At 42.5% G+C, this 13,741-nt stretch overlaps 2 protein-coding genes across 3 annotated transcripts; both read right to left on the bottom strand.

Moving 5' to 3' along the window:
* Positions 1-666: 666 nt before the first annotated feature.
* LOC127345283 (uncharacterized) lies at positions 667-6,214 on the bottom strand. Of its 2 annotated transcripts, none has more exons than XM_051371727.2 (6): positions 6,057-6,214; positions 4,068-4,339; positions 3,209-3,860; positions 2,928-3,127; positions 2,611-2,855; positions 667-2,502 (listed from the first exon to the last, which is right to left on the bottom strand). In XM_051371727.2, exons 2-6 carry the CDS (start codon positions 4,337-4,339, stop codon positions 1,397-1,399), a joined length of 2,475 nt encoding a protein of 824 aa, XP_051227687.1. In that variant the 5' UTR covers positions 6,057-6,214; the 3' UTR covers positions 667-1,396. The 2 variants fall into 2 exon arrangements, with proteins under 2 accessions (XP_051227687.1, XP_051227688.1); XM_051371728.2 differs by lacking the exon at positions 6,057-6,214 and adding an exon at positions 5,715-5,863.
* Positions 6,215-7,055: 841 nt separating this feature from the next.
* Positions 7,056-9,613, bottom strand: LOC127340225 (uncharacterized). Its single transcript, XM_051365999.1, has one exon. It carries the CDS (start codon positions 9,611-9,613, stop codon positions 7,430-7,432), a length of 2,184 nt encoding a protein of 727 aa, XP_051221959.1. The 3' UTR covers positions 7,056-7,429.
* Between the last annotated feature and the right edge of the window lie 4,128 nt (positions 9,614-13,741).

Below are 13,741 nucleotides of genomic sequence, written 5' to 3'. Positions count from 1 at the left end.
GAAGGACGGATCGAGGATGTCTCGTCGAAGAAGCTTGCAGGTCGCGGCGGAGCGGAAGACGGTGGCCGTGTCGGAGCGCGCGACGATCTCGAGCACCAGGTCCGCCGGTAGCGTCCACTCGTCCACCGCTGGTGATCGACGATTTTTCCGTCGGCGTTTCCGTGGCGGCTCCATCGTACGTACGAGTACGTGTTTGTGGCTAATTCGGCGAGACTAGTTTCATCAATCCACGAAACAAATTATGAAGGCAAAATTGACAGGGAACCCGGTGCGTGCTGGCCTAGTTCTAGCAGTCCGGGTGCCATCGGAATCCAGCCGGGTTACTTGTTGACACAATGATACCAACCTACGTTCATGGGATTGGGATTAAGGCCATGACCAACTCCTTCACGTTGATCCCTTTTATCTATGTGAAGCGCAATCTTAATGAAGCAGCGCATATCTTAGCTTAAATCTTGCTTTAGTATTTTCTCTAGCGAGGTTTTTTCATTCTGTTCTGAAGTGCATCAAGGGAACTGTGTGTATTGATGTGATTTATTAATCAATAAAGCGTTATTTTATGTCCAAAAAAAATGACACCAACCTGCTACCAATGACATGTGGGCCGGGTACCCAAATTCACCGGAAAACCTATATAGGAAACGTGCCCTGGGACAACGGGGGTGGTTTGCAAGTTGACGTCAACACAGCATGTTTTAAAGGTCCTCTATTTCTTTCTTCCATAACACAGCTTGCCCAAACATGCTAGCTGATGGCATACCAAACTTGGTTCTGCTAATAGCATACCAGAGGTGAGCATGTAAGTGGTGTTTGGGGAACAATTCCTTGCCTCACAGGAATTGCTTTCAGATAATTAGCTAGTCTATGCCTAACCATAAGAAAATTACTACTATATATAAGCAAACGATAGTGGACGCTTAATTGCTTGTCTCAGACTGAGGGAGTTGATTGCTCTTGCAGCAAAACCGTGACTTGAACACGATAAGCACAGGCTAACCAGGACCGTTGTTGGTGTGATGGTCTCTAGTGACCCGCAGCTCCACCTCCATGTTGATCATCATGGCCTCCGACGTCCAATCTCCGCCTGGGAGTATATGCCACATGGATATCATGAGCCCATAGGAGCTTCATGTGAGTGAGTGAGCAGTATGACCCCAAGTAGAGCCGTTCTTTGAAGTTGGTGACAGGGAGTGAGGTGGCCGGTGAGGCGGTGATGTGGCCATACAAGCACGTTAGGTTGTCAGCTTTCGTTCAACATCTGCTTGCCTTTTGCATTGCTTTAACTAACGTATGTGACAGTTTACTAAATTCAATGGTAGAACATACCAATGATGCCATTCTGATTAGTTCTCGGTGACTAAAATACACAGACCTCCGATTTCCTTGTGCTAAGGCGTCATGTTCCACCTATCCGATCAGCTGATCTAACCTCATCTGAAGAATCATTCAGTTCAGGAGTTGCTTGACTGCCTTCAGTTCCAGAAGGTTGCATGATTTGTGTCGCTGCGGTTTCTTCACCATCAGAAGCTTGCATCTCTGCGGTTCCTTCATCACCATCAGAAGCTTGCAGCTCCGCAGTTCCTTCATCACCATCAGAAGCTTGCAGCTCCGCAGTTCCTTCATCACCATCAGAAGCTTCTTTGCATTCTCTTTCCTGACAGTGATGAGAAGGCTTCATGACTTGCGTAGATGTAGCAGCTTCATCCTCATCCGACGCTCCACCAGACTTTCTTTTCTTGCGAACATACATGTCCTGATCACTGTCTTCATTGGTGGGAACTTCATTGCCGTCATCCGAGCCAGCCAGAGATCGACTTGCACATGTACCGTTTTCAATTATGGGCTCACTGGTGGGTTGGGGGTCCTTGAAAGCCAATGTATTTGGAGAACAACCATTAGTTGCGCTAAGTACCATCTCTAACTGTGTTCTAACAGAAACTGCCACAGCAACTGCATGGTCACAAACCACAGAGTCACTGGGTGGGCAATGAACAACATTTGCCAGTGCCTGGTAATAGCGAATTAGAGCCAAGGATGGTGGTGCCAATCCCCTGTCGCGGCAAACCTTAGTGGACTTCATTACATGTTTGCAAAGGTTTCCCTTCATTGACCAGCTACAATCACACAACGCAAGCTCAGAACCTGGGTTCACTATGGCATGGGACCTCTCCTTATCTTTCTGGCAGACCACTATAGCACAATTATCTTCTATGACAATATCAGAATCTGGAATTTGCAATCCCTGTTGCCATTGGTTTGGGCCATTTTTCCACTCACTCCTACAGTAACGAGAAAAGGTGTCCTTCCCAGAAAATCCATCCAACCAGTAGTAAGAATGAACCTTTGTACCCAACTTATGAAATAACCAATCTGCACGCTGATAGATGCTTTCATCTGCCTCATTCAACAGCCGGACTTTTAGCAGGTGATGGTAACTCTCGATTGCTGAAGCTACCTCAGCAGTAGCCAATGGGGTGCCCTTCAAGACAGTTGTCCATGCCCCTGGCAGACACATTAAAGAGTTGAATAAGAAAACTCATCCAAAAACCTAACAAGTAAAATCAAGATATGGCAGGTAAAACAAGGTAAAGCAAAGGAACATGGACCAACCAAGTCTTGGAAACCATAGAGCTTTGAAGTAGTCCAGAAAACCAAAGCAATCAACAAAATCTTCCAGGAAGGCTTCAAACAATTCCATACCACCATTTCCTCTGCAGATACTGGATATTACATTCCCAAGTCGTTTAGCCATCATTGAACGCTTCTCAAAGTCTGAACACTTGTCCAGCAAATTTTTATGCCAAGCATGCCGGATACGCCATATGGTAATCAAAACCGGGCAATGGAACACTTCCCTATTCAACAGAATACATAGTCAGGCACCCAGACCTGAGGAAAGAGTACACTAGTAGAGAAGCATCAATTACCTTATAGTGCGCACATCTGTCAAGGGATCATCAATAATGAAGCCACCCAACTGCCATGTCGGATCTTTTGTGCGGACCCGGTCATAAAGAGCACCCATCCATCTATACATTTCACAATGTGAAAAACTGGGAGTTATGATCCAAGCAACAGGAATCGCATTTTTCTTCTGGTCGAAAACAAGGATACTATGTACAGGATACTGCAAAACAGAGAACAACAATACTAATATGAAATCAAAGGAAACTTTGAACTACTAAAAATAAAGATGACATTGACAGACCTTCAACTTGTTTGTTCCAAACTTTGAATCAGAAGCAAGTAAACTGTGGTTGCCATACTGAATCATCTGCTGTAGCTGCCAATCTGTCTGAATGCCCAAGACAAAGCTATCCTTGTCTGTAAAATCTTCAAAGAAAAATATGTGGTCCTGGTGATTCTCAACCAACATGTTAATACTAACAGCATCATCGTCATCAAGTTCATAACCAGAACGCCGCATTTTCCTCTCCAGCCTCCTAACAAATCTGTGAGTAAGAAGATCATCACGGTTTGACGGCCCTCCTTGCCTTTCAACCATTTCAGTATGTCTCTGCATTATGGTCTCAACAGGAATACCAACATAGAGCAAAGACATAACTTCAAGACGTAATTCATCAGATATGTAGGGTGCAAACATTGCTTTCGTCCCTATAGCCATCTTGTCCATGGGACCATGGCAGGGTGAGCCTTTTTTATCTACATGCTTATTGTGGTTATAAATCACAAGAGCCAGTGATGGTTCAGCAATCAAACGCTTCACAATAAAATGGCAAACACATCCCCTTTTTGTATTAGGACGACCAGCAGGTGTTTTCCTCTTTCCACAAGAGGCCCTGCTAGGACGGACAGCACCACCACTTCTATAATCATCTGGACCAAAAGAGCACCAATACCTGCATGCAATGGTGTCATCATGTCACATGTTCTATTTAAATTATAGCATCTCAAACAAGAAATAAGGTAGGAAGAGCTGAAGGCAGTGTAATAAAGTAGTAATAGCCTAATTATCTTTAGTGCGGAGATGCTAAGGAAAAGCTGACAAGATGAATGAAAAGCTTCATTTCCTAGCATAAACATTAGGCATGCTTCCATTTACTTACAGAATATACTCGAGTATCCCATCAACTTTTGGTTTGCATTTCATGGTTGGACGACGCCTTCTGCGTGCTTCAACATGAAATCGTGTTTGACATTCTGTGTTGTTTGACTCTCCTCTGACAAAGTCATTCACCCTGGTAAATGGAATGAGTGCAAGCCTGTCCATCGAGTCCTTCCAGCCCACGACCATAGACCACGTGATATCTGCTGCTGAAAACTCTAACGTAGTTGGATTCTGAACAGGAAGAGTCAAAATTTCATCCCACCTAGCCATCTGCAACCACAGGATTTGTCACAAATAAGGTTAGAAAACAAAGACAATAGCCAATACAGTACAATGTCAGGTCTGTGAGTTATTATTGACAAATAAGAGAATTTGTCCATTCAAAGATGACAGCATACACTAATACTAAAAGACCCATGTGTCACAGTTAGCTGTATCTTGGTCTAGTCATGATGCCAAAATTATTTGTGCTAGCATAGCATGGAATAAGAACATAGTGCCATTCCTAACACGAGTGATCCATTCCCTAGGTGATTTAGCTTGTCCATTTTTATCCTGAACAAAATTGTTGTTTCCCAAACACAGCACTGGAACTAGTCTCCTCAGAAGTTCACAAAGCAAAGTCATGTCTAGAAAGATTCAAAGTGACTCCATTTCCACATGATATTTGTTGCTAACAGAGTAGGATCTGCAAGTAAATGCTACACCTTCAGGAGAAAAGCATCGTACATACAAAAATACTCAGGAAACCCCTCTAGACAGCAACAATCCGCAATTATATCGATGCATTGGAGTATCAGATTGCTCACAGCAAGGAAATAACAAGAAAGAATTCTTGGATCAATCCAAGAAAATTTAAGTTTTCACCAGCAAAGGATATCAATTAAAATCCATATGGATATCCACACTAGACATCCTAGTGGGGGGCAGTAACAGAGCTACGCACTGAGGCACGCTCCCACCTAAAGAGTACTTGGCTAAAACCAGAAAGTACCAGCACCAAAGCAAAACAAAGTATAGCAAACGCAAAGTTGATACAAAATCTGAATTCCACACTTAACCATACATCCTTGTGTTTCAATGAAATTCTAACACCTACCAGAATACTTGTAAATCACTGTTATGCAGGGCTAAGGACCTTAAATCTCTTTCTTTTGTACGACTAATATATATGTTTCGTTCCAAGGTTCTTGTGGTTAGGTTGACTGGTGCTACCAAGCAGATGCAAAATGGGCAAGTGGCAGACCAGTGGTAGATTATGTTGATATTGTAATTATGGTGCAGCTAACTTATATAATCAGCGGCTAGCAATAATTCGTCTTTTATTGTTACTACATTGTGGAGCTTTGGTTTTGGATGTTGAAAATCTTCTTTTTCTAATTTTTGCGAGGAAAAGTCTTGCTTTCCAAACGTGATATTTTCTAGAGGATTCTTTTTCGAACTGCAAATAGTAGTACCATTTTTAAGGGATTCAAATACCTAACAGTCTCGTTCCCTACATACTAAACATAATTCATCAATTCTATTCTGCACCCACAGCTGAGATCAAAAGTGCATCAAGAATGCAAGCATTCACATGTGACATCATAAATTGCACCCATTCCTACAAGCATTCCGATCTGACGAAACAAAATGACGCTCAAACCTCGAGCTGGAGATGCCGGAAGAGTAGTGGGCCAGAGGAGGTGGGGCAAGCCGAGTTGGCGGCCGGTGGAGGTGGGGACGACTAGGGCGCAGGAGATGACCCGATCTGCTCCGGCGGGTCGGCGGCGGAGATTCGTCGGGGGAACGAGCCTACCTGGGAGCTAGGACGAGGCGCGGCTGCGAAGCCATGAGAACGGATGCGGGCGGAGGGTGTGGTGGCAGGCGGGGGCGCGGCGCGGCGGCGGTAAACCCTAGAGCGAGCGAGCGAGCGAGCGAGGAGTAGTGTCGGGAGCGCGCGAATTGCTTTTGGGTGGAAAAAGAAAAACTGAAGTTTGAAGATTACCTAGCCTCGCGTCGCGGTCGCTTGCTCGCTATGCTGGCCGGTGGCCGGACCTCGCGCTCCTCGCTGGCCGCCTGCCGTAGTGGTGCTGACCCGCAGCCGCGCCGCCCCGCCTGAGGCGGTCGCGTGAGTCTTTGCGTCGAGCGCGAGCGAGGAGAGAGGCTGCCCTAGTGGGCTGTATGGGCCATGGGCCAGATGATTACCGGTAGTAAAAAACAAATTGCTCAAAAATCATAGGTATTCCTTACAATACACCTAGCGCCGCTGATGCCTTTCGGTTTCAGGTGTATCTTCTGGGGTCCAGACCCATAATCAGAATTGATCGTTCATCTTCTTTTTTTTGTCTTTCTGATTCTGACGACGAGTGTAAAACACTATTTGAGCTGTCCTACAATGAGAGCTCAACAACCCACATTAACAAATAACAATCATCTGCAGGAAAAGAGCATATAATTCCCCTATCTTGCAACGCTGACAGCATACGTGCAGCATCAGCAGCTCCTCGGTTCAGCTAAGCTAGTGTCTCACGATCAGATTGATACTTCGCTCTAGATGTCCAATTGCCTAGACTGCAACCCAAAGGCCAAAGGCAGCTTCAGTTGCAGGTCACACCTCAAATTCTACCCATAAAGTTGGAGTGATACAGGAGTGGTCAATAACATTACAGAACCAAATAGAGCGTCAGAAAAAAACTTAATTGCTATCGCTGGCTTCAAGAAAGCAAGAAAATAAGCAATAACATTACAGAACGAGCATTTGTTGGTAATTCCGGTAAACTTTCCCCACCCAATCAGCAAGAAAGTCAACTTGGCGTATTCTGCTCCAGTGTTTTTTACCGAATTCATAATGATCGTACAGACCTGTTTAGTATTAGTCCCTTGTTGAGATTCCAAAACAATTATATTTCCACAAACCACAAAAAATGGTTGGACAAGCAAAGTCAAAAGTACATTCTTATTACTGCTAACACAGAACTTGGCCATATAACACAAAATTATGACACTTTTGGTTCTAATGAACCCATTTATTTCGATGCAAACAGACTTGCCACACAAGTAAATGTTGCACATAATCATCACTCATTGTTGCTTTCAGTGCCAGGAAACTTGAGCAACGGCATACACGTCGAAGTAATAGCAAACGTACAGAACATTGTCCTCACAATTCTTTTACAACCACGGCAAAACTATATTACAGGCATGCTCGATATTGGGCGTGTATACAATGCACTCAGCTCACACATTGCTCTTGGCCTGGAAGGACAGCATGCAGCTATAAATCTTCTTGGTTACCTCACAATTCTTTTACATCACAGCAATTACTCGATATTCGGCGTTACCCGCACCTTCACTTCAGCACCACACAATGCACTCAGCTCACACATTGCTCTTGGCCTGGAAGAACAGAATGCAGCTATAAATCTTCTTGGTTACCTCGCTGCGAAACAAGATCATGCCCCAGTACAGCCAGAACCCAAAGATGAACCCAGCAGCCACAAAGCAATACAGCCACAGTGCTTCCCTATCTTCGGCCTGACCCGTTTCATTTTGATCCGGTGTCGACGAGTTCATGCAGTCGTTCAACGGGAAACCACATAGCCCTGGATTATTGCTGTATATCGATGGATCTACGAGGGTCTGCAGCTGATTGCCCATAGGTATCCTCCCTGATAACTCATTGTTTGAGAGGTTCAGAGTGCTCATGCTCTTCAAACTTAGAAAGCTTGGAGGAATTTCACCCGAGAGTTGGTTCCGAGAAAGATCCAGTGATTCCAGCAGTACCAAATTGCCAATACCTTTGGGAATACGACCTGACAGATAATTTCCTGATAAGTTCAGGTACCTGAGACCAAGCAGGGTTGTGAGACCATCTGGGATCTCTTGCGAAAGAGAGTTACCAGATAAATCGATACCTGCCATGGCTGCTATCATCAGATCGTAAACATAATCCACATTCTTCCAAACTATATGAATCTGCACTCGATAACCATTGTGGTATTGGTATATGGAGTCTGCCATGCCGGTGAAATTTGTAAAATCATCTGGCACCGGTCCGGTGAGCTTGTTTTTTGACAAGTCCAATACCTGGAGTTGGCGAAATTGTAATATCTGATGGGGTATGATACCATCAAAGATGTTCGATGACAATCGAAGAAAGTTGAGTTTAGGTAAACTCATGCTTAACCAAGAAGGTATTGTGCCAGAGAAATTATTGCCTCCAAGGTCTAGAGTAGTAAGGTTTTTGCATTTCTTAAGACCCAGAGGAAAGGTTCCTCTGAAATGGTTATTGGCTAGGATTAGATATTTGAGATTATCTTGACATGTCTTAAATGGAACTACACTGCTAAATGAGTTACTAGACAGATCCATGAACTCTAAATCTGGCAAGTTCCAGAAACAATTCGAGAGACCTCCCTGTAAGGCATTGTTTGATAGGTCTATGAGACTTAAATAAGTACGGTTACGAAAAAAATCCTCACCCTGATCTGTCAGAAGCGTGCCGTACAGCTGGTTTTGACTGAAAGCCATGGTGGTAAGGTCTCCTGGATGCTCGCTCAAACAGTCCCTCAGCTCTGCAACAATGTTGTTTGCTGTGAAGTCAACGATTTGGAGGGTTGTGCAGTTTTGAAATGTCTGATGGTGAAGGCCAGTAAATCCATTGTATCCAGCACCGATCCAAGTCAGCGCTCCTCCTACGCAAATGGATGATGGGAACATCCCAGAGAAGTTGTTGTTTGCAATGTCGACTGATCGAAGGAGGCTGCTATTCCAAATCCCAGGGAAGATGTGACCTAACAGCTGATTTTCTGAAAGAATAATATCCTGGAGTTTTACCAGATGAGAGATGGTACCTGGTAGCTGCCCTTCCAAATTGTTATGCTGAAGGTATATGGTTTGAAGTTTTGTCATGTTTCCGATCTCCATTGGGATGCTTCCTGTCAAATTGTTGCCTACAAGGCTCAGCACTTGGAGCTTCACGAGCATCCCAATTGTTTGTGGGATTGATCCAGTCAATGTAACCATACTAAGGTCGAGCTCCTGCAAGTTCGTCAAGTTACCAATCTCTTCAGGTAGCATGTCATCGAGCCCCAAGTCTATCAGTCGCAGTACAGCAAGGTGCTTCAGCTGGAAAATGCTACGTGGAATGACACCCCTCAAATATGGACAGGAGCTGATGTCCAACTCGACCAAGCTTGTCAGGTTGCCAATACCTGCTGGAATTGTACCGTGTAGACCCGTCTGGGACAGAATGAGAATCTTTAGGTGCGGAAAGGCCGAGAAGTCGAACCTGTCAAGTGTACCGTTCAGACTTGTATCATCAAGGTCGAGCTTTCTGATGTGCCCAGCCAAGTCGCAGCTGACGTGCCACCACCTGCAAAGGCTGGTGGAGTTGGCCAATGACCATGATCTAAGGGACTTGTTGGCACCAGCCAAGCTAGCCTTCCAATTCACAAGTGCTTCAGCTTCACGTGAGATGCCCACTCTCGCCGGCGCAGCAGCAGATAGTTGGAGACAAGTGCAAGAGAGCATGAAGAGGCCTACAGGATATAGGTGCTTCATGGTGGCTTAGGTACGAGTGGTGCTATACTGCTGCTGGGGTTATAAAACCCCTGGATGAGCCGGTCGGCCGGCCAGGACGTCCATGACAGTGTGGTCTGGTGGACGTCGTGGCTGACAAATGGCACATTCTTAGTAAATGAAGTGTTATTAATTTAGATTAAGCAGAACTAACATGCTACAAATGGCACTTTCGTATTTAGATAAAGTTGAGTAAATTTTTTAGGGATGGAGGGAGTATTTCCATTTTTTCAATCCAAAATAGAATTTAGCTCTCAGCAGTGCCTTCAAATTCTTAAGACGACTTAAAACCGTGTCGGGCTTTTTCTTGGGGAAAAGCGCCTAGCCCTCCATCAACCGGGAATTAGGGTAATTCTTGGTCGATCGAAGAGAAATCTCTTTGGCGTTTTCTGTTTTGGAATTTTTTTCGATGCATAACTAGAAGCACAATAACAAGCTTAAAAACAAAAACAACTACAAGCCTACTTACAGTTTTAAAATCATAATAATCTAAAAAAAAAGACTACATACAAAGTTTAAAATTGCTTGTGTATATGTAGTTACATATCCATGTGCGATTGCATACACATGTGCAATTACGCTTCTATGTATAATTGCATATATATGTGCAATTATATATCTATGCAAAACACATGTAAATAATGTAAAGAGTTTTCAGTTACACATATGTGTGTGATTGCACATCTACATGTAATCTGTAAATCATGTAGGCAATTGCGCAACTATATGCAATTACACACAAGAAGCCAAAAAAGTAGAAAATATAGAGTAAAAAACTGCTGAAAAATCTCCGGCGAGACGAGAAGCTGGTGCTTGGATATGGAGTGGACCTTCCGGGTGAAGCGGCGACCATCCGCAGGCAGCACAAAGGACGGGGAGCGCCTATCCTCTGCCTTCAGTGGGAGCGAAACGTCGCCCCGCTTAAGGCTCTTCTTTCCAGGCCGCTCAGATGCGGCCCAGTAAAGGTATTGTTTCCATTTCTTTCCTTTTTTTTATTTCAATTCAGATTTAAATAATGTTCAAATCTATATAATTTGTAAAAGGTCGGACATCCAAAATGTTCAAATCTAAAAAAAATCAAATTTCCAAAAAGTTAAAATTTTAATAAATTTGGGTTAAAAAATATAAAAATTGTTCAGATTTAAAATATGTTCGAATCTGCAAAAAAATCAAATTTGAAAAAGTTTGAATTTCAAAATTTTCAAAATTAGAAAATTGGATAAAAAATGTTCATATTAAAAAATATTTGAATCTGAAAAATGTTCAAATTTGAAAAGGTTCAAATCCGAAAAAGTTCAAATGTGAAAAAAAATCAAAATTTGAAAAAGTTCATGTTTAAAAAAGTTTGGATTAAAAAATGCTTAGATCTCAAATATGTTCGAATCTAAAAAAATGTTTGAATTTAAAAAGTTCAAATGTGAAAATGTTCAAAAATTGAAAATTTTCATGTTTTTATAATATTTACAAAAAAATGACCGAATATCAGAAGGAAAACCGAAAAAACTAGAAAAAAAACGAAAGAGAAATCCATCATAATGGAAAAAACCGAATCCCGAAAAGGAAGAAAACCAGCTGCACCGTTAATTGGCTGGCCCAACCTATTCCGCCCCGTGTGGAGCGCCAGATAGCGCCCGCCCAAAGGACGGGGGCTGCTTTACACCGACCTGGTCGGTGCCGAGCGTAGAGCCGCACACCCCCGACCGTTGATGGGCCCGGCCCACTATCCCCGACCAGCTGTTTCATTTCGCTGCCCGCTGCGGTGGCTAGCTGGGCCGCGGCCCACTAGAAGGTAATTCTCGTTTCGTTTCCTTTTTTCTGCTGTTTCTTTTTTATTTTCCATAATCCGGGTTTTTCCGGAAAAAATTCTATTTTTCACAAACATGAATTTTTTAAATAAGAATATTCTTTAAAATATAATTTAAAATAAATTAGAACAGTTCTCAAATTTGAAAGATTTTTATGTTTGAACGATTTTCAAGTTTGAATGATTTTTAAGTTTGAACGATTTTCAAATTTGAACAATTTTTTATTTTGAACTATTTTTATGTTTGAACGATTTTTTGAATATGAACAAATTTAAAATTTGAACGATTTTCCGATTTGAACATTTTTCAAATTTAAACGATTTGTAGATTTGAACATTTTTTGAATTTGAACAAATTTTAGATTTGAATTTTTAAATTTTAGTAAAAAGAAAATAAATAGAAAAGAAACAAAAACAAAAAAGAAAGAGAAAAGAAAAAGAAAAAAAGAAAAGCAAAAGGAAAAGGAAAAGAAAACAGAAAACAGAAATAAACGTGTAATGGGCCGACCAGGCCGGCCCATGCCGCGCGCGCGGGGGTGTGCGACGCGCGGTAACCACCAACCTATTCGCCGCTTATAGCGGGCGCTATCCGGCGTTCCGCTCAGAGCGCGATAGGTTGGGCCGGCCCATTTAGCAACAACAGCAGTAAACGGTTTTCTGGAAACTTCCGGTCTGGTTCCTGATTCAGTGGTTTCTTCAGTTTTTTTTTCGGTTTTACTTGTTTTCGTTTTTTTCCGGCTTTTTGGTTTTCTCCATTTTCTATTTTTTGACATTTTCGAAATTTAAGAAATGTTCAAATACAAAAAATATTCAAATATAAAAAAGTTCAAAATTAAAAATTGTTCAAATACAAAAAATGTTCAAATACAAAAAATGTTCAAATATAAAAAAGTTCAAAACTAAAAATTGTTCAAATTCAAAAAATTGAAAAAAATGTTCAAATCTAAAAATGTTCAAATTTAAAAAATATTCAAATTTAAAAAGTTATTTTAAAAATTGTTCATGATAAAAACTCAATTTTAAAAAATGTTCAAATTTTAAAAAATGATCCAATTTAAAAAAGTTAATTTTTCGAAAATATTCTATTTGTTTTTAAAACTTCATATTTTAAAAATGTTTTCCAAAAGGAGAAAAAAGAAAAAGAAAACATAAACAAAAAGGAAAAATGAAAAGGCAATACCTTTTTGTTGGGCCGCGTCGATTCGGCCCATAGAGACAGCGCTGCAGGCGGGAGGGACCTTCGCTCCCGCTTAAAGCGGGGATTAGGGGGTCCTCCTCCCTGGTGCCCGCGCGCCCTCTATCCTACATTTCACACAAGAATCAGTCAGCTGGGCCTATTTTTTGGCGGCCCATTTACTTCGGGCAGGAATCAGTCGCTGTCTAACAGCTGGATCCAGCTAGCGCCCAGCACTGATTGACAACTACGATCGCGTGCGGGTATTTAAGCTCAAGTGTTTCTTCTTCGCTCCCCGATGTGGGACTAAAAAAGTGTGGAGCTACGCCTGAAAAACGCGGCACGCTAGCCAGTGCGTACATTCGTAGCATTGTCTGGCCGCGTACATGCAGTGACGTTTCCGGCCGCCTAATCCATGCATGTGTACGTACTCTAGCTGCTTAATTCATGCATGCGACATTCCTAGCCGCCTAATCCATGCATGCGACGTGTGCATGCGTATGTGTGCTTCGGCCGCCTGTACGTATAAAACCAAAACCACGTACAGACTCTGGCCAGGTTCCAAACTTGCTAACGTGATCATGCATGTATCAATCTGTATAAATAATTGAATTGGTCTGCTTCTACACTTGAGATCGAACCATAAAAAAAGCAAAAATAAGAGCATCCAAAACATGATTTAGTTCCAACGAAACATAATCTGATTAGATAAAACAATACCAAAACCAAATCTAAAACTGCAAAAAAAATGTAACTATTTTTGAATAAGTTTCTGCCGAACAAATCACGATTGCAAGGGAACGCATCACAATTGCAATGGGAACAACAAACTATACAGAGAGGAACAACACACTAGACGAAGGGGAACAACAAACTATACAAGAGAGGAACAACACACTAGACGAAGGGGAACAACAAACTATACAGAGCGGAACAACACACTAGACGGAGGGGAACAGTGACCCAAACTGAGGGGAACAAACGACCTACACGGAGAGAAACAACGACCTAGGCAAAGGGGAACAACGGCCCAGACTGAGGGGAACAAATGACCTACACGGAGAGGAACAACGACTTAGACGGAGGGGAACAACGACCTACATGGAAGGGAACAGTGAACCAGACTAAGGGG

This window comes from Lolium perenne, chromosome 3, assembly GCF_019359855.2.
Source record: "Lolium perenne isolate Kyuss_39 chromosome 3, Kyuss_2.0, whole genome shotgun sequence".
NCBI lineage: Eukaryota > Viridiplantae > Streptophyta > Magnoliopsida > Poales > Poaceae > Lolium > Lolium perenne.
The sequence above is the reverse complement of the archived record's forward strand: the minus strand, read 5'-3'. Positions and strand labels throughout refer to the sequence as shown.

Bases quoted from the DNA above. Each gene is read 5' to 3' on its own strand.
- LOC127345283 (XM_051371727.2), bottom strand. From the start codon at position 4,339: ATGGCTAGGTGGGATGAAATTTTGACTCTTCCTGTTCAGAATCCAACT. The intron at 2,856-2,927 runs GTAATTGATGCT...TCTGTTGAATAG, and splicing joins ACAGATGTGCGCACTATAAG to GGAAGTGTTCCATTGCCCGG. The intron at 2,503-2,610 runs GTTGGTCCATGT...TGTGTCTGCCAG, and splicing joins TCTATGGTTTCCAAGACTTG to GGGCATGGACAACTGTCTTG.
- LOC127340225 (XM_051365999.1), bottom strand. From the start codon at position 9,613: ATGAAGCACCTATATCCTGTAGGCCTCTTCATGCTCTCTTGCACTTGT.